Here is a 13,827-nt window from a genome sequence, read left to right on the forward strand (position 1 = left end):
TTTTCTGTATACTCACAATAAAAATAAAGTGTTTTGCTTTTTGACAAATAAAGAAAAATTAACATGATGCGATTTCTGCATTCTCTCTGTCAGTAAACTCCCATTTGAAACGCGTTCGAAAATGATCTATAACTCCGCGAAAATTCAGTCAAACAGGCAAACAGACCCACGGGCATAAAGCTTGAGATCGCATCTTTTAAATGAAGTCATTTATATAAAAAACTAATATTCTCAGCTTCTGTAATCTGTATAAAAAGAGAGCGACTCCAGTCGACCTCATTACGAGATGATTCACAGTAATGTGACCACGTCCCGGAGAGCGCGTGCTATTCAAACGCAAATTCTGAGAACCATTTCAGAGCTGTGAAACGCCCACATCAGCTGTAAACAAAGCGCGTCGCGACTCCTCGCGAGTGAGACATTATAGCCTACCTTATGGAGAAAAGATTCTTCAGAACAGTGCTGATGAGGAGCATTATCTCCTGAAATGAGGAGCAGATTCCGCTGTGGAGTGAGGTAGGCTATTTTCTTTTCTCACGTGTGGAATAACGTTATGGAATAACGTTAGTGTAGGCCTATGTAAACTGCAAAAAGATGAATCCCATTTCTATAATATGACTCGCCTTTCTGTGAGATGAATGAAGGGGACATATTTGTAAAGACTGTTTAGCCTAAATATGAATCGCGCGTCTGTGTGTAAAATAATAAACTGCTTTGCTATAGCCTACTGAGATGAGTAAAAATCGACTGGAATATGTTGAAATAAAATGTATTTGTATAAGCAACGTATTAAACTGCAAATTAGCATTTATATGCCCTAATATTTCATAAAAACAACATTACAGTCAGGCGAAGTATGAAAGACAACATTTTGTTGACTAGACTAGGGTACAGTTTTTAGGCTACTGTAGAATATACCGCCACATCAAAAAAGCTTTTGTTTAGCAATTTCTGCTCATATCTAACGTTATATATATATAATATATATATACTATTTTTGTCAAAAATAAAGTCATAGACTAAGATGTTAGATGTTCCAATGTTGGCTATATTCAAACTAATGAATACATATGATAAAATGTAGGCCTATAATCTTTTTTTTTTTTTTACAAAGAAAGAGTACACTTGAAATATTGTTGAAATTGTAATTATTGTTGTAATTGTAACATTTTTAATAAAATAGCAAAACATATTTACAAGAGAGATGTAAGCGAAATCTTAAATGGTCAATATAAGTCTTCTTCTAAATACATCTTTTGTCCTTGCATTGTGGCTCAGTCAGTGTCACACCTGAATGAATGGGCATTAGGCAGAGTCATTATGCAGAGTGGGTGGGACAAACTACTCCTCCTCCACGCCCCCCTCGCATAATGGCTTTCCAAGCAAAACCTGTTTTACACCATTTAAATCAATGTATTTTTTTTTTGTGAACGATAAAGCAAGACTATTTTCACATAATTTTGAAGCTAGAACTCAAAGGGACAACATCCATTAGTCAAAAGTCTTGTGGACACATATTTAATATGTGTTTTGTGGTCTTAATTCAGCAACTTTCATTTTTATTTTTTCCAATAACCACGCATAAACATTATTCTCTTAAAAATACAAACATCTACATACACGTTGCTCGCATATTATGGTAGCCCTGTTTGTGCTATATAGAGTGAATTTACACCTTAGCCATTAACATGTTTATAAATAACTGAAAAAAACACAAATGTCAAGGCATGTCAGAACATCTCAAGGGCCCCAAAAACACCTTGGTCCCCAGAGGGTTAACTTTCACTCCACTGATAAGATATGAAACGTGGCTAGCTAGCTAATGTAGCAAACGAGTATGATAAGCTCGTTGTGAGAGTAAAAGACGGGGACAATGTTTATTTACTTTATAGCATTGTGTCTCACCAGGTGACAATGTAGCATTAAAACACTATTCAACAGACTCCACCGATGTGATGAGACAAAAGACAGTAGAACCCATTATAATCAGTGAAGAGGTCTACACTGGATGCGCAGTGGCGGATTAAGACTTTTGGTGCCCCTGGGTACTGAGAGTGAAAGGGTTTTAGACTGGTCTTGCAGTAACTTCTCTATAGCTACATGGTATTGTGAGGTTTTGAACTGAAAATAAAATTTAAAACCTCTTTCTGCAACTTTTTTGCAAAGTGCAAGGCTGATGCTCTGTAGTGGATTCACACATACATGAGGGTGGCGAGGCACTTTAATTTTGATAGAAAGGACGCAAAAAAAGCGAAACCGCAAAGCACACTCCCATAATCTGTATGGTGCATTTCCACTAGCCTAGCGTGGAGCAGAGCGGGCATTTTCAGTTCATAAAGAAGTTTTTCACGCTCACGTGCGAGCTTAAAGCTCAACTTCCATTGGAATTATTTGAAAACACTCGCTCTGCTCCGTGCCAGTGGACACGCTAGTGTAATATGGGTGTTGAAATGAAATGCGCATGCGCGTGCTCACGCAGTAGTGTGAATCTGGCGGTAGATCGCACGTCCACAAAAAAATCTTTTAATGATAATAATGAAAATAATAAGCTTTCAACAAAACATTCAGGGAATTTAGAACGTTCTGATGAAAGGGTATTTATAGGCCTAGGCTTATGAATGAATCGCTTGTTTTAAAAGAGAAAAACATATTTGCTTGGTGCCCCCCTGGACGTGGCATCCCTGGGCACTTGCCCAATTGTCCATATGGTTAATCCGTCTATGTGGATGCGGCGCGACGCGAGCGACAAATCTCTGACAGTAAACTGATGTCTCGTTCTGCTTTGTATCGGGCACTTAGTCGCGTCCAACAGTTGCATAGTTGCGACGCGAGCAAAAAGGGCCGCGTTATGTGTAGACACAGTGTTAACCCATTCTGCCTATAACGCTACGTTACAACATCAAGCAATATTCCAATAATTGATATAACTAGAAAAATGCATTTCCAGAGGAACTGCAAAGTGTGCTTGCTCGGGTGCAGTGCACTAACGTTAGCAGTTAGTGGATAAGGGTGCGTTGAAGTTTGCTTTATCTGAGAATTTCAACAATAGTACTTTTTTCAAGATTGTGCAAAAAGGTGAAAAGTTATGTGCATTAAGAGACATGTCTGCAACGTAGACTAGTGCCAATGGCATTGTTTGTGTGGCTTGGTTGTTGGTTTTGAAATAATTGGTTATGAATATACAGCAGAGAGTGGGAGTGTTTTGGGTGATGAAATAGTAGCCTATTGAAAAGAAGTTGACAGTCTTCATTTTAGGGCTGAACGATACATCGAATTTTCATCGTCATCGTGATATGAACTCGCGCGATGAACACATCGCAGCAGACAGCCTGGCACGATGAATAATGCCTGGTTCAGATTACAAGATTTTTGTGTCTGTTATGATAGTCACGGTGTCAGATTACACGATTTTGACTTCTAAAATCTTGTCGTGTCGTGGACAAGAAACATGTCAGACTACACGTTGCTTTCCGACCAGTCATCGCGTGCCGTCACACGCACGCATTCACTCGCAAACATTCACTCGCACACACACACACACGCTCACTTCGTTTGACCTAACACGCAAAGAACCTATTAAAGCACTAAGACATGGGGTATAGCTAACACATATACACTATCACAGTGGTTCTCAACTCCAGTCCTCGGGACCCGCTGCTCTGCACATTTTGTATGTCTCCCTTATTTAACACACCTGAATCAGATCATCAGCTCGTTAAGAGAGACTCCATGAACTGAACTGAGTGTGTCAGATAAGAGAGACATACAAAATGTGCAGAGCAACGGGTCCCAAGGACTGGAGTTGAGAACCACTGCACTATCACATTTGAATATTTATCGCAAGTCATATCGTCATCGCAATATTAAACAATGTTATCGCACATCGCAGCTTTTCCCCATATCGTGCAGCCCTACTTCATTTAAGCCAATACAAAACTCACTCAGCTGTTCTGTGGTTGAGTGTTCCCTTTGATTATGAGCAAATTTACCATCTCAAATTAAGGTCTACCGTAATTAGCGATGCTTTGATTGCTGCTGTCAAGATGGTTGTCATCACCTACACAGAAACGCTGATTTTTATAGCCTACCGTCAGTTCTCATATTGTAATTAAATGAAAAACGCTATCAGTTTCACTATTAGCTTACTCTAGCGATGCAATCACAACAACATGGATAACGCTGTTTGGCCTTGTCTAACTTTATATGACATATGCGCCATATGCTAGAGTTACACATCCCTCTGCCATTTCAGGGCTTGAATTTCGGTGCGGGAATGTGGGGATTGTGCATAATTTAAACCATTCCCGCAAGGTTAGCTTTTATAGTGCAAGAAATTCCCGCATAAATATATTCGCTTCATCTCAGAACAAATTATTAAAAAATAAATTCACAGATGCGAGAAAAAATATGTCAAACTGTCTTTTATTTTCAAATTTAATTCCTCAATCAGCGCTGGACCGGCATTTTCTGTCTTCCGCTGAGCCCTGGCCGTAGACAGATCATATGTTTCACGCTGTCAATGCAGTGGTCTGCGTTGCGCTGATCTTATTCACACTATCGAGTGTAGGTGCAGCATTCTAACATTAAGTCATAATGAGCTGTTTGTGAAGAAATTATCTGCTTCCAAATTATGTCATTTTAATCACGAAATTGAAACATTAAAAAACAATTTTCTCTTTATGGTGTGCGAGTGATAGAGCGTGGCAGCAATGAACCAATTGATCAGCTTGCAGCGTAACAACATTGAATGCTCGGCCGAACAGCTGATCATAGCTGTACAGGGCGCCTTATTATTTTTCATCTCCATAAATATATCTAGTAGTAAAGCTAATGCAAGGGCTAGAAATCAATTAATCTTTTGCAGTTACTTCCTTGTCATCATGGAGAGCGCAGTTCACGGTTGCATAGCAATGACAGAGCAAGCGCTTGTGGAAAGGAGACAGCGGCGCGCCCGCGCTTTCCACTTGTTTTTACACATCTAAGGTGCGTTCCATTCGACAGGGTCCATACGCAGTGTTCACTGCTCCCCTAATCCCTGAGCACGGTATATCAGTTGAAGTGGACTTCACTGACAATACCCGCTCATTTGAAACGCCCTGCAAACGTCATCAAAGAAAGTCAACGACGGGGTCGCGCAGATTATGATATAACATAAATATATATAGGACTACATTCATATTTTATTTTTATTATTATATTATATATTTACAATTATATTGCACTATTTTACAACTACCTAAAATAAAATCACTTTACTTCACAAACTAGCTAAGCTGGCTGCATTCACTGAGGTAAATTATAATCATCAAAAATAGTATATGTAATATTCACAACAATAACCGTTAAAAATACTGTCATTTGTATAACAATGGCGAAATGTATGAATACTTACACACATACGTAAACTCCTCCATCGTTAGTTATGACCGTTCTGACTGGTGATGACGTGGTGCGCGAAATGACAGTTGGGTGATCATCGCGCTCCACTTCCTGTGAAGTGATGTATCGATGTTCCCTTATTCCCTATGCCGTGTGCAGTGCCCTTCGAACTGAACATGTTCGCTCCCTTCGGATTGGAATCTCACTTAAGATGGCGGAATACCCTGTGAAGTCCACTTCGCAGTCCACTCACGGTCAAATGGAAGGCTGTTGTTGATTGTTTGAGCATGTGACTGCGTGTTTCTCCTTGTTTTCTATTGTTATGCGCAGCATATTTCCCGCGCGCACAAACACAGTTAAAAAACAAAATTCAGGCCCTGCGTTTATTAAGACAAACCTAGTAAAAACGAATGCAGTCTATACACTGACTTGGCAGCTCTGTGAAATGTAATACAACAGTGCCACCTACTGTCTAAATGCATTAACATTAAAAGTGTGAGGTGAAACTCTTTTGCATAGAATAAGTAAATGGGTTTGTCAATTAGCCTGAAATAAAAAATAAATAAAAATTCAGATCTTGTGCATCCTCACATTGGAGTCCCGAGTTCATGTACAAAGTTTGGTTTCGATATGTGACAGAGTTCCTGAGATATGGACAACTTCCTGTTTGGCGACTACGCCGCCGATTTCGTTTGGCTGTGATGGGCAAACGCTTCCGAAAATCTAAAATCCTTCTGTAACTTTTTTTGGGGCTTGGTCCAAGGATCATGTACGTCCAGTTTCGTGAAGTTCGGACCAAATTTGTGACCTGTGAAAATTTTGTTTCGCTTTCTGTTCAATCCAATATGGCGGACGAACGACATGGACTCGTGATGTCATCTTCGTGAGCAACTTACACCGGTACTGACCGGACGTTTTAAAGTTGGAACGGTGTTTCTGTCTCAAAGGGCCTAGGCGCAGAAGCTGGCCAAAATTTATCTCCCGGGAATAATAATAATAATAATAATAAAACTTAAGAAGAACAATAAGTGTGCTGCTTTCAGCAAGCACACTTAATTATAACACTTCATATAGGGCCATTTTCCATAATGAGTACTTTCACATTTATTACTTTTACTTTAGTTAAAGATCTGAGTACTTCTTCTACTACTGGTAAAGAAAGAAAAATGAAAGGAAAAAGGAAAAAAAGTCATTAGTGAAGATTATGCTACCTTATTTAGAATATAATAAAGAATAGAACATGCAATGCAAAATAGTTTGGTTCCAGCTCAAATGTATCATTCTCATTCTATAATTCACTCTGCCTCCATTACATATCTTTGTCACATCATTATAAGTGTTTGATCTCCACATTTGAGTGATCATTGCAAAAAATGTGTGTGTGTATATATATTCTGTTTATGTATACTGTATTCTATGTACAGTACCAGTCAAAAGTTTGGACACACAAATGGGAAAGTGTGTCCAAACCTTTCACTGGTACTGTACTATAATATACACATAAATAATATCAGCTGATATATCGATATCGGGCTTTTTTTACTCCCTAATATCGGTATCGGCATCGACCCCCAAAAATCCATAACGGTCGGGCCCTAGTTACGTACTATCACCTGTTTGTGGATTAAACCATGTTTATATTTTGAATCTGCCTTCGTCTGTCTTCATTCGGTCTTGTAGGATTGAGTGCGAATCAAACACAAATGAATCTTCCAGGTGAATTGTGCAAACATAATTTCTCACAGAACTGAACATTCCAGACACCAAATCACCAACCCCAGAGCCATAAAAGAAGGCTCCAGCCAGCCAGTCTCCACTGACCAACGAAAACCCCCAGCTAAGAACTTTATGGCCATGCAAGCTTCAAAGAAGATGAGCCCAACTAAAGGAAGAACTGGTCAATGTGAGATAGCTTGGAAAAGAATGATTGGCTCAGAGATGGAACAATTCAGCCCGATCAAGATAACAGCGGAAGCTGCTCGAGCCCACAACATTCCAGACCCCCTCCTCCTTAAGGACCTCTGATAGACCTCAGGGTGTAAAATCGTTTCAAACCACAGAACTGAGATTTTACCTATAACATACATAAAATCATTCAAGAACAATTTTCAATGGACTTATAGATCAAGCATCATGCAACGACATGATTCTATATTGTTCCTACAATAGATGGGTGCATCTGATATGCTTAGATGCCATACAATTCATGTAATTGTTATAACTGTTAGCCTAGATGTTTGAATGAAAGTGTGTTGTGTTTCATATCAATATGATCGTATGCTCATGATTCAAAAGATGACTTGATTGAAATCTGTGTAAAATGTTCGTATTCTTATAATAGTAATAATGTCTTACTGTAGCCTCTGTTCTCTCTGCTAGTAAGGAGAGCACAGCTAAGCTTGACTTATGATAAGAAGTGAAGAGAATGCCACCTCCTAAATAAAGACAGTTTCTAATTGGTCCAATCTCTTCAGGAGGTAGGACAAACTTTGAGTTTAAAAATCTTAGACAGAAACAAAGCTCGCTCTGCTCTCACTCTCAGACCAGTAACCATGTAAAACGCGCAGACGAAATAACCCAAATCAAGATCTGAAGAACATGGGTTAAACAGCTTCATTCAAGCCATCATCTACTCTTCTCAATTTCCTTTCTTTTCTTAGTTTCCTTTCTTTTCCGTTGTGAGTCTCGGTTCTAAGTTAAGTTTTGCGACAAGATTTCGAGCCACGTTTCTTCTGCAAAGCCAGCTTCAAACAAAGACTTTCATTCCGCCAGCACGCCACGTGACTGACCACGTGACCCAGACATCAGGCACGCGGAGACCAGCCATCGAACGGACCGGGAAAACCCTTTACACGCAACAAAAGGGAATCCCCAAAAGCAAAGACAAGCAAGTACTGCCTCCAGACTCTTAAACTGAACTGGTGTATTTGATACTGATTTAATAACCTAGGAAACGATAAAAGGGTTAAACTAATGATTGTTGGTTCATTCAGGTTGTGTTTTATAAGTGCATAGAAACTTGGGATTACATCATCTCACTCTTAAACTCACTCTTAAAACTTAATCTTTCCTTACTCTCTTTCTTTCTGCAACGCGTATGAATGTGTGTGTCTGTGTTAGATATTAGTTGTATGTGTTAGAATAATCAATAAAGTCTTGTTTGTATTTTAAAGAGAAATATTACTTGTGTTATTGTGCTTACAAATTTAATGTCTTAAACTTCTGATCTAAGTTACCTTGCTAACTATATAGTGTTTCACTATAGTTCGGATATTTATATCCGTTGCAGAGTTGATAATTACGGCCAGTTCAAATGAACCGCGAACGAGTCATTTGCTCGGTTGTAATAAAGTGACTCTTTTGAATTCCCTATAAATTAATTAATAATTCCTTTGAGCTAGATTGTAATCACTACAAATTACAAATATCTTACAGTCTTGTGATACATAATCATGAAAAGCTTGTAAAGAGAGAAATATACTGTTCACGTCAACTGCCACATATTCAATCTAACTCTATGGTATTTTGGCACAAATTCATCTGACATTAGATCTAGAGAATCTAACAAATTTAGACAAATGTCAACATGGATAGGTTGTGTGACATGCCCTCATCCTTAAAAAACATTAACAGAAGTATGCAGGGTTATAGAAAATACTGCCCAGATTAAAATGAGTTTACTTTCAACAAGGATAAACATGATTTGGGTCAAGCACACTCTTTCAAAAGCATAAAACGATCAAAATCGTTCATATTGCTCGCCCAACATAGTTCTTAATAAATTCCAATTGATTTAAAAGACATTTTTGATTACTTTTTAATGCTGAACAATTTTGGTATAGTGTTGTATTGAGTTCATCACAATTGTAACTGTAAATGTCTAATATGGTACCTGAAACAAAACCATTTAAGAACCACTGTTCTACGTATATCCCACTAGAAAGACAAGAAATCTCTTCTGTGCATGAGCAGGTTTGAGCAGAGCATTTCTGCAGGGAGCTGAGATTTATGGTTTATGTGACATTTAATGGGCCTTTTTTGTTCCGTTTCCACTCTCTGGCATAGCATGAGAGCTCGTGCGGAGAGGCAGCATATGGTGTTGATGTAAGAGCTTTGCCAGGTGTGGCTGAATCTGAGCTTGGCTCTAGCACACAAAGGGAGTACAGTAGATCCCACAGCCAGGCAATCAGGGCTGCCTTAATACAAACTAAACCATCGGCTTTATCTTTGTGAAATCTTCTCTAATTCATTGTCCCAGAAGGACTATAAGGTGCATAATATTCATGAGATCCTGTCTAATGCAACTGTGAAATCTACAAGGATGTATCCTTAATTAGTGTTCTTTGGACATCAAGTAGAGGCCCAACATAATAAAACTAAATACAATTTTCCTTTAAAGGGTTAGTTCACCAAAACATAAAAATTTTGTCTTCATTTACTCAGCCTCATGTCATTACAAAACCATGAGACTTTTGTTTATCTTAAACAAAAAAGAAGATATTTTTAATTAAACCTAAGAGATTTATGTCCCTTCATTGAAAGTCCATGCAACTTTGACTCTTCAAAAAGTTCACAAAGACATTGTAAACGTAATCCATATGAATTGAGCGTCTAATTGAAGTCTTCTGAAGAGATACGATAACTTTATATTATGAACAGATTTAATTTAAGCTTTTATTCACATACATTGGTCAATGCACATATATTCAGCTAATTAAATAAGGTAAACGGAAGCTCAATCGTATTTCCTTGACATTTGATTCATATGGATTATGTTTACAATGTCTTTACGAACTTTTTAAAGCGTCAAACTTTTGGTTGCTTGGACTTTCAATGGAGGGACATAAATCTGTCAGGTTTCTTTTTAAAAGTCTTAATTTGTTTTTAGAAGATGAACAAAAGTCTTATGGGTTAGGATTAGGAACGACATGAGGGTGAGTAATTAATGACAGAATTTTTCTTTTTGGATAAACTATCCCATTAAATTAAACATAACATTTAATTACCACATGGGCCATATATTGTATTAAATGCTGTGTATGTGAAACATGTGATGCATCTCACCTGGAAATGTCCAGCATAATCCTCCTCATGGTCACCATTGTGCCCTTCCTTCAGAGTGATAAGAGTAAAGCCTCTGAAGTATGCAGGGTTGGTTGCATACAGGGTTACTGGAAATAAATCACAATAATTATTCAACATGACCTTTCTGATTGATTTCACAGGTGATCAAAATCAATAAAACACTTACAATTATATCAGGTATCATGATACAGAATCGTTAGCATTTCACAAGTGTGTTTGCCCATACAATCTTTAGCTATTGAGGTTAAAGTTTGTTGACTTGTTCGCAGCTGAGGGGCTCAAGAAAGCTGTTTCAACTTGAGCTCTGGTGTGAAAGGATGCTGAAACAGCTGATGCCAGAGCAAGGTGTGTGCTGCGTATGTGCTCTGGCAGTTTATTGAAAGATTAGATGGGTTCTCTCCTCACAAACTTCACTTCTTTTGTAGTAAAAAACAACAACTTCAACAACTTGTATTTCCAATACTTTTTCTTCTTTCTATATTTTATGCTCAAATGTTTCTTATTTACAAAATCTTTCAAACATATATTGAAACACACATATAAACAGATCCTTGGTCAATGCAGCGGTACAAATGGTTAGACAAATTATAAAACTTTGATTTGCATAGTCAAATTATACATGAAACTATGAATATGGACTACTGATCTATGATAAAATAATGTTTGATCATGACCTATTAGTAAAAGTTTGTGTAATGTATAATAAAATCCTTTTTTTTTTTGGTGTAGGTAAAAATATACACAAGTTTAGTGTCTTTTAAACCTGACATTATCTGCAGTATTCCTATCTTGTCTCAAAACCTTAGACTAGACTACCTAATTAGACAGAATTTTGATACCAGGTGCATACAACAATTTACAGTCTCATATGGGAGAGCAGTGCTAGCTGACAAGGCCTTTTTTTAAAGAAATATGACAACACTCCCTATTTAAGGTGCAGTAAGTGGTTTTTCAAAAATGCTGTTGAAAAGTTGGTCAGACCGAGCACCACAACAAATGTGTAGCCAATCAGCATTAGGGCGCATATGATGGTGGAGGACAGAGAGTGAGCAAGAGGGAGATTTAAAGAAAGGCTGTTGAAAGAGAGATGATAGAAAATCCAAAAGAGAAAATCTCAAAGGAATATCATTGGAAAAAGAAGGGTTATGATCAGGCAACAGCTTTAGGACCCGCTTTAATATTAGAAAAGCTTTCCAGCGCTGGAGAGACCTACACGGAAAGTCATGAAAACGGACGCAGAGGTTGTGTTGTTTCTGCTCTGTACATAAGTAACATTGGTTTTGCGGTTTCACAGAAACAAGAAATGTCATTTGTTGTAATGTTAGCCATAGTTACAGGACAGTTTTGAGTGTCATTGTTTGTCTGGAGCTGCTGTGCTGCTGGCGACTAACAATCAACTGTTGCTTGTATTTACTTTTGTGTACTCTATGTTCATTTGTTTGTGCTTCCTTGTTGTTCGTTCATCATCTTTACTTTATTTTTCGTGAAGCACTATTTTTCTTAGCTTCTGCTATGATAAATACATCCACTCTTGCATTGTGTGTGTAACGGAGGCCAGCTAGTAACAATAGACTAGAGAATGCTGTGTTTAGCGTTCTTGTTGGCGCATTCGAGACCAGCTCGGCAGGGTTGCCAGGTCTGTGCATCAAAAGTAGCCCAATAGCCAGTCAAAACTAGCCCATAAACAGCCGAATGCTGTTTTCTCCATCGGGGAGCCAAATTCTCCACTATATCTGTACATCTTGGGGTATTCTTGGGGTGTTTTGGGGTTGTTGGAGTGCCGAAATCGTACTTAAGGGGGTGGAAATAAACCCGCAGAAAAAAAGATTAACCATGGCAACAACTTAAATGTAGCCCAATTCCGTGGGAAAATAGCGGACTTGGCAAAACAGCAGCTTGGAGCAAGGCTGTTATGTGCGGGCTGTAAAGTGTTTGTGAATTTTGGAGGCAGAGAAATTAAGAGAGGGGGTGTATTTGTTTGGGTTGATTTCAAATATCAACAGTGTTAAACAACAATTCTGGGAGATCACTTAGGCTACTGCACCTTTAAATCAAGCCATCTTTTATGACATCTGTATTTAAAAGTTATATAAGAGCTTTCAGCAGAACTTAAAATGAACAATTTATAAAACCACAAAAACAGAATGGTTAATTAGAACAGTCAATAGTTAATAAATTAAATTAAAATTAACTAATTGACAACGTGCCCTGGTATAAATATAGCAACGTGCCTTGACCTGACACTGATTAAATATACCACTATCCTGAAAACAATTCAAATCTAATAACATTCTTGCTGAATGCTAATGTGGTGGTGTAATTACTGTTTATCCAACAGCTACTGTAGCTATAAAAAAATATGTAAGCTAGTTTTTGAGACACAAAACAAATCTCCAGCGCGCGCACTGTGAGGAGTCTCTGGCACTAACAACAACTGAAATAGTGATATGTACCTCGATAAGTGCTGCCGGGATGATAATGCTCCGGGTCTCCTTCCACTCGCAGTCTGAACTCATTGAAGCCCTCTCTCCTGCCACCAGCTCCGTGCGGCTGAGCCCGCGTTATCCAGCTGCAGTAGCCGTCAGATGTAGCCGCTCTGTCCGCTGGCTCCTCGGGCACACTCGCACACACGCAGCCGGTGAGCAGCAGCAGGACACCGGCTCTCCACATCTCCGATCGATTCACTTTAATTTTACCAATACGCATTTACAAGCGTGTGTCTAGAGTGTTTAACTCTAGTGGAAAGTAAACTTACTGTAATAACAGTCTCCCATATACGCAGTTGCTGATCTATCCGCCTTCACCGTGTTATTTTGCCATCTTGGACTGAAGAGAGAAAGAGAGATGAAGAATCGCCCGCCTGTACCGAGTGGCACACTCTGAGTGGACCGACTCAAGTGCTGCTGCTGTCTCTCAGTGACAGCTGAATGGATTCAGCCACACAAACTTCAAACAAAGACCACATGCTCAGAGCAGAGAGAGAGCATCTGTGTTCAGATATTTTAAAGATCGTCACAATTTTTTCTAAGTGATTCTCCTCGACGAATTTATAGTCCTTAATTATAAATGCAGGTTGTTTTTGTTTTTTTTGGAACACTCATCATGCGCAATGAATGCTTTCCTATATCAGAGCATGGACTCTCAAGACAGTGCTGTATTGATGTTTTTCCTCTCTTCTTATTAATATCAACCCTGATTTTGCCTTTTGTAAACTTTATGCATTTTAAGAAATGCAACTATAAAATTATGTAACATTGTACATTTTGATGGGTCTTCTTTATTTTAGTAACCATCAAATCATTTTTTTTTTTTATATTGCCATATTTATTATTAATTATTTATTATTATAAGTGGACATCATCA

The 13,827-nt window shown here is 38.3% G+C and overlaps 1 protein-coding gene across 2 annotated transcripts in view; it reads right to left on the reverse strand.

Moving 5' to 3' along the window:
* The window catches only part of spon1a (spondin 1a), a 341,163-nt gene extending 327,663 nt beyond the window's left edge, over nucleotides 1-13,500 (reverse strand). Inside the window, exons 1-3 of one of the 2 annotated variants that reach the window (XM_079874223.1) lie at nucleotides 13,220-13,500; nucleotides 12,918-13,148; nucleotides 10,444-10,550 (exon numbers count right to left, since the gene is read on the reverse strand). In XM_079874223.1, coding sequence (XP_079730349.1) covers nucleotides 10,444-10,550; nucleotides 12,918-13,148; nucleotides 13,220-13,238 — 357 coding nt within the window. In that variant the 5' untranslated portion in view covers nucleotides 13,239-13,500. Of the gene's footprint in view, nucleotides 1-10,443; nucleotides 10,551-12,917 lie in introns of both variants that reach the window. The other variant, XM_079874222.1, reaches the window with a different exon arrangement.
* Between the last annotated feature and the right edge of the window lie 327 nt (nucleotides 13,501-13,827).

Source organism: Squalius cephalus (assembly GCF_949319135.1).
Source record: "Squalius cephalus genome assembly, chromosome: 6".
In the NCBI taxonomy this organism is placed as follows: domain Eukaryota; kingdom Metazoa; phylum Chordata; class Actinopteri; order Cypriniformes; family Leuciscidae; genus Squalius; species Squalius cephalus.